Source organism: Schistocerca cancellata, chromosome 6 (genome assembly GCF_023864275.1).
Source record: "Schistocerca cancellata isolate TAMUIC-IGC-003103 chromosome 6, iqSchCanc2.1, whole genome shotgun sequence".
NCBI classification, from domain to species: Eukaryota; Metazoa; Arthropoda; class Insecta; order Orthoptera; family Acrididae; genus Schistocerca; species Schistocerca cancellata.
In genome coordinates, this window is record NC_064631.1 from 407,942,681 (window position 1) to 407,953,728 (window position 11,048).

Sequence of the window (11,048 nt, forward strand, 5' to 3'; positions counted from 1 at the left end):
CTACTCCGAATGATCAAACTTCCCAAGACACTATCCAAATTGAACCCTGCCTGGAACAGTTCCGTCCTCCGTCACAGCGGGACCCACCTCCTCTTCCTCAAAATCACCCTAGCCAAACCTTCCAGCCTTGCCTCTCAATCCTCCTTAAAAAACCTTAATCCTACTGCCAACATCACCACTGCTGAAGCCCTGGCTATCCGTGATCTAAAGGCTGACCGATCCATCGTCATTCTTCTGGAGGACAAGGGTTCCACGACCGTGCTACTTGATCGTCGGGAGTATGTGGCTGAGGGACTGCGTCAGCTTTCAGACAACACCACATACAAAGTTTGCCAAGGTAATCCCATTCCTGATGGCCAGGCGGAGTTTCAAGGAATCCTCAGAAGCTTAGGCCCCCTACAAAACCTTTCACCTGACTCCATCAACCTCCTGACCCCACCAACACCCCATACCCCTACCTTCTACTTTCTTCCTAAAATTCACAAACCCAACCATCCCGGCCATCCCATTGTAGCTGGTTACCAAGCCCCCACAGAACGTATCTCTGCCTACGTAGATAAACACCTTAACCCATTACATGCAGTCTCCCATCCTTCATCAAAGACACCAACCACTTTCTCGAACACCTGGAATCCTTACCCAATCTGTTACCCCTGGAAACCATCCTTGTAACCATTGATGCCACTTCCTTATACACAAATTTTCTGCACGTCCAGGGCCTCGCTGCGATGGAGCACTTCCTTTCACGCCGATCACCTGCCACCCTACCTAAAACCTCTTTCCTCATTACCTTAGCCAGCTTCATCCTGACCCACAACTTCTTCTTGGCCAGACATACCAACAATTAAAGGGAACAGCCATGGGTACCATGATGGCCCCCTCGTACGCCAACCTATTCATGGGTCGCTTAGAGGAAGCCTTCTTGGTTACCCAGGCCTGCCAACCCAAAGTTTGGTACAGATTTATTGAAGACATCTTCATGATCTGGGCTCACAGTGAAGAACTACTCCAGAATTTCCTCTCCAACCTAAACTCCTTTGGTTCCATCAGATTCACCTGGACGTACTACAAATCCCATGCCACTTTCCTTGACGTTGACCTCCATCTGTCTAATGGCCAGCTTCACACGTCCGTCCACATCAAACCCACCAACAAGCAACAGTACCTCCATTATGACAGCTGCCACCCATTCCACATCAAACGGTCCCTTCCCTACAGCCTAGGTCTTCGTGGCAAACGAATCTGCTCCAGTCCGGAATCCCTGAACCATTACACCAACAACCTGATAACAGCTTTCGCATCGCGCAACTACCGTCCCGACCTGGTACAGAAGCAAATAACCAGAGCCACTTCCTCATCTCCTCAAACCCAGAACCTCCCACAGAAAACCCCAAAAGTGAACCACTTGTGACAGGAAACTTTCCGGGACTGGATCAGACTCTGAATGTGGCTCTCCAGCAGGGATACGACTTCCTCAAATCCTGCCCTGAAATGAGATCCATCCTTCATGAAATCCTCCCCACTCCACCAAGAGTGTCTTTCCGCTGTCCACCTAACGTTCGTAACCTCATCCCTATGGAATCCCCAAACCACCTTCCCTACCCTCTGGCTCCTACCCTTGTAACCGCCCCCGGTGTAAAACCTGTCCCATGCACCCTCCCACCACCACCTACTCCAGTCCTGTAACCCGGAAGGTGTACACGATAAAAGGCAGAGCCACGTGTGAAAGCACCCACGTGATTTACCAACTGACCTGCCTACACTGTGAAGCTTTCTATGTGGGAATGACCAGCAACAAACTGTCCATTCACATGAATGGACACAGGCAGACAGTGTTTGTTGGTAATGAGGATCACCCTGTGGCTAAACATGCGTTGGTGCACGGCCAGCACATCTTGGCACAGTGTTACGCCGTCCGGGTTATCTGGATACTTCCCACTAACACCAACCTATCCGAACTCCGGAGATCCCGTTAACCACCAGGCCTCAATCTCCGCTAATTTCAAGTTGCCGCCACTCATAACTCACCTGTCATTCAACATTATCTTTGCCTCTTTACTTCCGCCTCGACTGACATCTCTGCCCAAACTCTTTGCCTTTGAATGTGTGTGCGTGCGTGCGCGCGTGCGTGTGTGTACCTGTCCTTTTATCCCCCTAAGGTAAGTCTTTCCGCTCCCGGGATTGGAATGATTCCTTACCCTCTCCCTTAAAACCCACATCCTTTCGTCTTTCCCTCTCCTTCCCTCTTTCCTGACAAAGCAGCCATTTGTTGTGAAAGCTAGAATTTTGTGTGTTTGTTTGTGTGTCTATCGACCTGCCAGCGCCTTCTTTTGGTAAGTCACATCATCTTTGTTTTTAGATATATTTTTCCCACGTGGAATGTTTCCCACCTCCCACTTGATGCTTGGAGATCTGGTTCACAAATTTATGTATAAAACATTCGTGGTAGCACCCACATCTAGCAATACTGTAGTGAATATATCACCTATGCATCTAGTGATCACTTACGGACCAGAAAAATTTCTATTTTGTGATGAAGACAAAACACGCAAGTTCTGCCTGGAATTCTAAAAGTACTCAATAGACACTATTTCAGAGAAGCCCAGTTTGGAAAGATAATATGTGTAAGAAACTGCTAGCCAGAGTATGAACGCTTTCAGTACACTCAGTGAACTGGTGCCATGCCAATTGTGGGTGGCTGAATACTCTAATTACAATAAATGCCGCGTAATGGAACATAGTATTTGGCCGTATGTATGTTAGCTAAAATTCAGATGATGGCATAATGCAGACCCTTTTAATGTGGCAAATTAGGATGATTTGAACTGTGGGTTGCATGGAATATCACTAGAGGTCAGGCCTGAACTACATCGTTAATGGTAATCTTTAAATCTCAACAAGCATTTGGTGGTAGCAGTGACCAAATGCTTGGTGTGTTGTTTTCTTAATTTGAAATAAGTGAAGTGACTAATCCTGGTCAATCAAGGATTTGGATTACCACCCTTAAAACAGCAGAAGAAATCATTAATTCCTGTTACATTGTGTCAGTTTGGCTTTTGCAGAAGACTGGTGTAGGCTACTGCCCTGCGAAAGGGAGGCAGGGCTTGTTTCTGTGCATCGTTCCTCTTCTCTCTGTCGGTCAAAATTCTACTTTGGGCTACTGCAGCAGCTTGCTGCAAGCAGAAACAGTGTGTCTGCACCCTGCACTTCAGCTGGTCAATGACAAAATCAGTAATCATTTTTTACTGTGCTGAACTCTCTTTTTCACTAATGTTCAAATAGTTAAATTCAGTTCTACTTCTGACGCTAAGAGGCTGTAGCAGTATTGGGCATGGGTCTCAGCTATAAATGCCTACAAAAGGTCAAAATTAACATTCTGCGGATTTTGTGATCATGAAATTAGTCAGAAAAAGACCATTGATGTCTACATACATCTTAAATCAAAGAAGCATTCAGTTCATGATCGGGAAAGCACTGCTGCTTTTCAACAGATCAATCACTTTTGAAGTTTAAATACAGCCCAACAAAGAAAGCAAAGGCCATTTTGGAAGAAAAGTACATTGAATTTTTTGCAAAAGCAAACGTTCCGGTCAAAAAGTTCCCAATTAGCACTTTTTTAACAGCCAGTTTAAAAAAATCCTGTTCCAATGAAACAGCTCTTATGTGTTAAGTGTTCCATTACTAGTTGTCCGACAGTCTTTAATATAACCTAGATTTATTGAAAAATATTAAAAATGAGACAGTGAACGCATTATTGTGGCCAAGATAGACACGAAGCCCATGCCTACTACAGTAGGACAAGTTTATATGCTAACTAACTCTGCAAATGACTAAGAGCTTGGAGAAATGTCTGATGAGATAAAAAGAAATTATTCAGGTAGTGAAGGGAAACAAAAATTTAGTAGTCATGGGTGACTGGAATTAGATAGTAGGAAAAGTGAGAGAAGGAAACGTAGGTGAATATGAATTGGGCGTAAGAAATGAAAGAGGAAGCCGTCTGGTAGAATTTTGCACAGAGCACAACTTGATCATAGCTAATACTTGGTTCAAGAATCATAAAAGAAGGCTGTATACATGGAAGAAGCCTGCAGATACTGACAGGTTTCAGATAGATTATATAATGGTAAGACATAAGTAGGAGCCAGATTTTAAATTTTAAGACATTTCCAGGGGCAGATGTGGACTCTGACCACAATCTATTGGTTATGAACTGTAGATTAAAACTGAAGAAACTGCAAATAGGTGGGAATTTCAGGAGATGGGACCTGGATAAACTGACTAAACCAGAGGTTGTAGAGAGTTTCAGGGAGAGCATAAGGGAACAATTGACAGGAATGGGGGAAAGAAATACAGTAGAAGAAGAATGGGTAGCTTTGAGGAATGAAATAGTGAAGGCAGCAGAGGATCAAGTAGGTAAAAAGACGAGGGCTAGTAGAAATCCTTGGGTAACAGAAGAAATATTGAATTTGATTGATGATAGGAGAAAATATAAAAATGCAGTTTATGAAGCAGGCAAAAAGGAATACAAACATCTCAAAAATGAGATCGACGGGAAGTGCAAAATGTCTAAGCAGGGATGGTTGGAGGAAATATGTAAGGATGTTGAGGCTTATCTCACTAGGGGTAAGATAGATACTGCTTACAGGAAAATTAAAGAGACCTTTGGAGAAAGGAGAACCACTTGTATGAATATCAAGAGCTTTGATAGAAACCCAGTTCTAAGCAAAGAAGGGAAATCAGAAAGCTGGAAGGAGTATATAGAGGGTCTATAGAAGGGCGATGTACTTGAGGACAATATTATGGAATTAGAAGAGGATGTAGATGAAGATGGAATGGGAGATACGATACTGCGTGAAGAGTTCGACAGAGCACTGAAAGACCTAAGTCGAAACAAGGCCCCGGGAGTAGACAACATTCCATTAGAACTACTGACGGCCTTGGGAGAGCCAGTCCTGACAAAAATCTACCATCTGGTGGGCAAGATGTATGAGACAGGCAAAATACCCTCAGACTTAAGGAGAATATAATAATTCCAATCCCAAAGAAAGCAAGTGTTGACAGATGTGAAAATTACCGAACAATCAGTTTAATAAGTCACAGATGCAAAATACTAACGCGAATTCCTTACAGACGAATGGAAAAACTGGTAGAAGCTGACCTCGGGGAAGATCAGTTTGGATTCCATAGAAATATTGGAACACATGAGGCAATACTGACCCTATGACTTACCTTAGAACCTAGATTAAGGAAAGGCAAACCTATGTTTCTAGCCTTTGTAGACTTAGAGTAAGCTTTTGACAAGGTTGACTGGAATACTCTTTCAAATTCTGAAGGTGACAGGGGGCTATTTGCAATTTGTACAGAAAGCAGATGGCAGTTAGAAGAGTCGAGGGACATGCAAGGGAAGCAGTGGTTGGGAAGGGAGTGAGACTGCTGTAGCCTCTCCACGATGTTATTCAATCTGTATATTGAGCAAGCGGTAAAGGAAGCAAAAGAAAAATTCGGAGTAGGTATTAAAATCCATGGAGAAGAAATAAAAACTTCAAGGTTCGCCGATGACATTGTAATTCTGTCAGACAGCAAAGGACGTGGAAGAGCAGTTAAACGGAATGGACAGTGTCCTGAAAGGAGGGTATAAGATACACATCATCAAAAGCAAAACGAGGATAATGGTATGTAGTCGAATTAAGTCGGGTGATGCTAAGGGAATTAGATTAGGAAATGAGACACTTAAAGTAGTAAAAGAGTTTTGCTATTTGGGGAGCAAAGTAACTGATGATGGTCGAAGTAGAGAGGATATCAAATGTAGACTGGCAATGGCAAGGAAAGTGTTTCTGAAGTAGAGAAATTTGTTAACATAGAGTATAGATTTAAATGTCAGGAAGTCATTTCTGAAAGTATTTGTATGGAGTGTAGCCATGTATGGAAGTGAAACATGGACGGTAAATAGTTTGGACAAGAAGAGAATAGAAGCTTTCGAAATGTGGTGCTACAGAAGAATGCTGAAGAGTAGATGGGTTGATCATATAACTAATGAGGAGGTATTGAATAGGATTGGGGAGAAGAGACGTTTGTGGCACAACTTGACCAGAAGAAGGGATCGGTTGGTAGGACATGTTCTGAGGCATCAAGGGATCACCAATTTAGTACTGGAGGGCAGCGTGGAGGGTAAAAGTCGTAGATGGAGACCAAGAGATGAATACACTAAACAGATTCAGAAGGATGTAGGCTGCAGTAGGTACCGAGAGATGAAGAAGCTTGCACAGGATAAAGTAGCATGGAGAGCTGCATCAAACCAGTCTCGGGACTGAAGAAGACGACAACAATATGTATATAAAATCTGTTGCCCAGCCATTATTATAGCAGTACTAAATATGTAGTCGGTCAATGTACAAAAACAATTTACCTATGCTGTTGCTTATTGTTGCAGTAGTAGCTGGTTTAACATGCAAATTACATTGAGTTATGAATTATCATATCAAAAGTGCTTTATTGCCTACATGGTTGATTAGTGATTTAGTACTTCAAAATATGGTTAAAACTAAAAATTATCTTAGAAAGAAATGGATGAGGAAGCAGGTTTCTCGTTTACCATAATTAATGTGAGCTTTATATCCTTGTCTCGTGTGACTGCCATCCATATAAGACCAAAATTGATTATAAAGCATTAATTCTGAAATTTTTTGAAATCTTGTTAGTGACCCTGAATAAAGTCATTTGCTGACATTCTCTGTGTTGTATTGAATGAGGGCACATACACTGTTTTATATTTCGTTAATGAAACAATTTTATTGCAATAGCTAAGAAAATACCTCTTCCTAAATTGACTGGACTACTTGAAAAATTACAAATTTTTATGAGTTTTAAAGGGGCATAATTACTTTTATAAAATTCTTTAGTGGCCAATGAGTCGTGTCTGTATTGGCAGGAATTGGTATCCCACACATGCAATCTCTGTGAATAGTTATGTAATATCTGTCTAGTGCCAGAGATCTAGTTCACTGTACAATACATTCCAAACACAATTACTGGAGGCACATGTTGTGAAGTTGTTTTGTAAAGTATTAATAGTGTTCTATGATTTACTTAGGGACATAGCATCGTACATGACCATAATTCCAAAATTCAGTAAACAGCAGGGATTTCTGATTCTAAACTCAATAATGTAATTGTAACTTTAATCAGGATTGTGTAGAATTTAATAAACACACATTGATTTTTTTTTCGTCATTCCATAAAATTTTGAATTGTGTATGTATTTACAGTGTTAAAGCTGTCTTGGTGGGAGCTAAATTGTATTCAGGCACAGAGACTGTAACCATTTACTTCATGGCTTTTGTGTAACCTGTCTAATGGTATAATAGTCCTATAGTAAATGAAATTAATTTGTCCGTAACATATTGATGGTTTGCTGTCCTGTATCGACCAACAATTCCCAAGCAGCTGTTAAACCGATTTTGATTACTACCTTAATATTGACAGGCAATTAACAAAATGACATACTAAATAAACTGGTGCAGGTTAGTTTGCAGTAAAATTCATTTTAAAGAAAAAAAAATTTAAGTCACTAGTTTAACATACAGTGAAATGCTTGCTTCTGTTAAAAAATAAATTTATAGAGATACTTTGACATTAGATGCGATGTTGCTCAGTAAACTAAAACAGAAATATAAAGTTAATGTAATTTCTTAAAAGTTTCTCATCTGCAGCACAGATTCCACCCTCCGTATTTGTGATATAAGCCCCCCCACACCACCCCAGGCACAGGATGATTATTTTGATTGTATCCAATACAGTTTTCTTTATCTTTCGCTAGAGAAAAATCTTCACACTTATAATAAATACTTCATTACATTTATACAAATATTAATTTATTTGGTCTTGAAAGGGGCTTTCTAAGTTTTATCAGTAGTGCATAGATCAAAATAATCAATTAATGTAAGCTACTGACCTACTGCATATATTTTGTTTTTATTAAGAGATGTGAGAACCGTCAAAATAATTGGATTAATAAAGCATATATACTCAGTGGTCATTAGGTGTGTTGTTCCTTGGTTTCAGGTGGAAAATTTCCATACATCATGAAGCTTTGTTTCTCATCATCACGTCAGATTCCAAATTCCATGCGCCATGGAAGTGATCAGCAACAGTCATCTCAGCAACAACAGTCTCAGCAGCAGTCACAACAGCAAGACGAGATGCAAAACAACGGACAGTAGACACTTCTCAGCTTTCTCATAAGGTCCTTTAATATTACATGCTTAATTAAGTTGCAGCTCTTAGTGTTATTTTTTTCACATGATAAAATTCAATTAAAATTTGTATTAAAAGACCTCTGTAAAAAATCTTTTAGAACAGCCTGAATGCTCACTCCAGTTACTTTTTTTCCCATGCATACTTCACAGATGAGCATGCAAGTCAACTTTTTGTTGATTATCAGAGTAACTCGTATAAAGCTGTCTGCTGTAGTTCTTTCATGTGTAACATGTAGGGTAATTTACGTTACTTAGAGCAACTGTGTGTCTATAGATTTCTCTGTTTACAGATAATATTCCTTTCTTTCAAAAAGACAAGACCTCATCAGATATAAATTCCCTTCCAGTTAGTTTAAGAAACACATACAGTGAGAAGTTTTATAAAACACCAGCTGTTTCAATGTGATTCTAATTTTGAATATTTGATCATTTCCACCTCGCAGTTGGCAATAATACTATTAAATTTATTCGGTTTGTGGTAGCATTTGAGATACCACTTTCTTTTGACAAGAGTTTTTTCCTTGCTCTCGTGTTACCCATTGTCTTTTTCATTTCTTCTTTGGTTTTTCATATTCATTTAGAAATTATGTAACACTTTTATCTACACATGTAAAACTTCCAGAACTGTGATTGAAATGCTAATGTATATGTTTGGATATTTTCTCTTTAGCAGCACTTGATTAATTTTGTATCATGGTTGGAATTTTATTGTTTCCATTATTTGCTGCAGAAATGTGGAGTTGTATTTTACTGTATGATACAACAACAGTAATCGGTGTTAAAAATTTGGCAGTGATTGAAAGATAAAGCTAAGCTAGAGAGCAAGTGGAAAAGTTCAAATTTACAGTGATCAACACAAAGTGAAGGAAGGCCAAAAGCGCAGCAAATAAATGGTGCCATAGTCATTGCTGCAAACAGACTTAACACAAATCCTCACATTAAAGTGTGAGGTGAATCTAAAACATATCAATATAGTGCTTATATATACATATATATATTTAACAAAAATCTGGAAAGTATACTATTTTGAAAGTATCATTCCATAATTTTTAAAGATGTATTGGTGTTTTTTACATATTGAATGTGTAGTGTATCCATGTCTTATAGCGAGTACATTTGCTGTCCTGCACTCCTTGGTCTTCCTGCAGACTTTGTTTTAGGACGTTAAGTTCAGTTTTGTTCTGCTAAATGGATGTGAAACTTATATTTTGAGAGAGAAATATTTAAATGTACTTTCAGTACGAACCACTGCTTATGAAAGACAGTAGTTTAAGGTAGTATTATTTTTTAAGGCATTGGATAAAGGATCCTAACCGTAAATAAGGTTCCTGTGTCCAGGTTGTATAATTAGACCTATACCCGCATTTTAGGTGTCCATTACTTTTGTACTGATAAGTTCAAATAAAATTTTCCTTTACATTATTATTTGTTATTTCCAGCAATTTCCTTTTTGTTGTAGTGCTTAATTTGTTGAGAAAGTATACATTAAAACATAAATCACATTACACATTATGGTAACAAAGCAGGACTCTCCTTACCTGCTCAGTTGCAGTGCAGGTTTAAAATTTTCCTCGTGAAGTTTGTTCATTTAAAGAGTGTGAGTGAGTGTGGATGTACTGCACTGGTGTGTGTTAATAAAACAGATTGATTTTATAGTGTGTGTATTGTACAGAATTAACATTGCTGCCATAACTTCTGTGGTTCAGCTTATGCTTGTTTCCTATTTTGAAGACTATTGACATATAAAGTGCCATACTTGCTGGAGAAGGAGGGGGGGGGTGGAGGGAGAGTTGATTGGCTTAATGGTGGTATTGTGTGGAAATGTTGGCCACACAAAGAATGAGGTCCCTATTGTAACATTTTGAGAGTTTTATAGTGGGGTTACATTGTGGGAATATAAGCACCATATTTGTTAATGAGTCACAAAGGGCTGTACACCTTCTTTCGCGAAGGGTTTCACATCAGACTAAAAAGTTTCTTTCCGTTCATACTGATTTTTGAAAGATCCATTCCGTCTGCAGACATACTGACATGTCAAAATTGTGCTGAGATTTGACTTTTATTTCAGCATGAGCATAATATGAAGAATGCAATGTTCCAGAAAATTTTGTTCTTTGATGAAATTGCTGTATATTTTAATAATTAATAGCACCTTACATGGAGCCTTTGTCAGAACACCACTTACATCCTGCCAGAAAGGCGATGGTTGATAATTACACTGTTAATGAAATCAGTGCAGCACTTTTTTATTCTTGAGATAGCTATATAGTTAAAGGTGGTCATTCACAACAGAAGACTGGCTTTAAAGCTGATGATGTTTATTTCCTGTCCATTTGCATGTTTGGGCTGCAACAGATATTGCAAAAGATTGATGATAAAAGCATACACCAATTTTTGTAGTACTTCTGTTACAACAATTTGGAATTAACAGTAATTTGAAATAGCACTAAGTGGACATTTTTACACGCATTCATGATGGGTGTCATTTCTACCAAATTTGTGGACTCCTTCAATAATTTACATCAAAATCTCTAAATACAAACCATATAGTTGTCATGAAAGCATATATTAAGAAGTTACTAAATTTCCTTTACAACTGTATATTAATGCCTCATAAGCTTGTGATAATGAATTAGGACACAACTCTCACGTCAGATAAGAATTTGGTCTTTTTTTCCAGACTTGCTGGCAGTGAAAGGCTAGCTATCATGTAACTTAAAGAAATCCTTGCTATACATAGCACATGGACTAATCTGTGCATTTGATAAAAATTTACAAGTAACCAAATGGGAA

At 39.1% G+C, this 11,048-nt stretch overlaps 1 protein-coding gene across 2 annotated transcripts in view; it reads left to right on the top strand.

Moving 5' to 3' along the window:
• The window catches only part of LOC126191511 (heterogeneous nuclear ribonucleoprotein L), a 169,290-nt gene extending 159,613 nt beyond the window's left edge, over nt 1-9,677 (top strand). For both annotated transcript variants that reach the window (XM_049932405.1, XM_049932406.1), the window contains one exon: nt 8,062-9,677. In XM_049932405.1, coding sequence (XP_049788362.1) covers nt 8,062-8,219 — 158 coding nt within the window. In that variant the 3' untranslated portion in view covers nt 8,220-9,677. The remainder of the gene's footprint in view (nt 1-8,061) is intronic.
• Nucleotides 9,678-11,048: the final 1,371 nt, after the last annotated feature.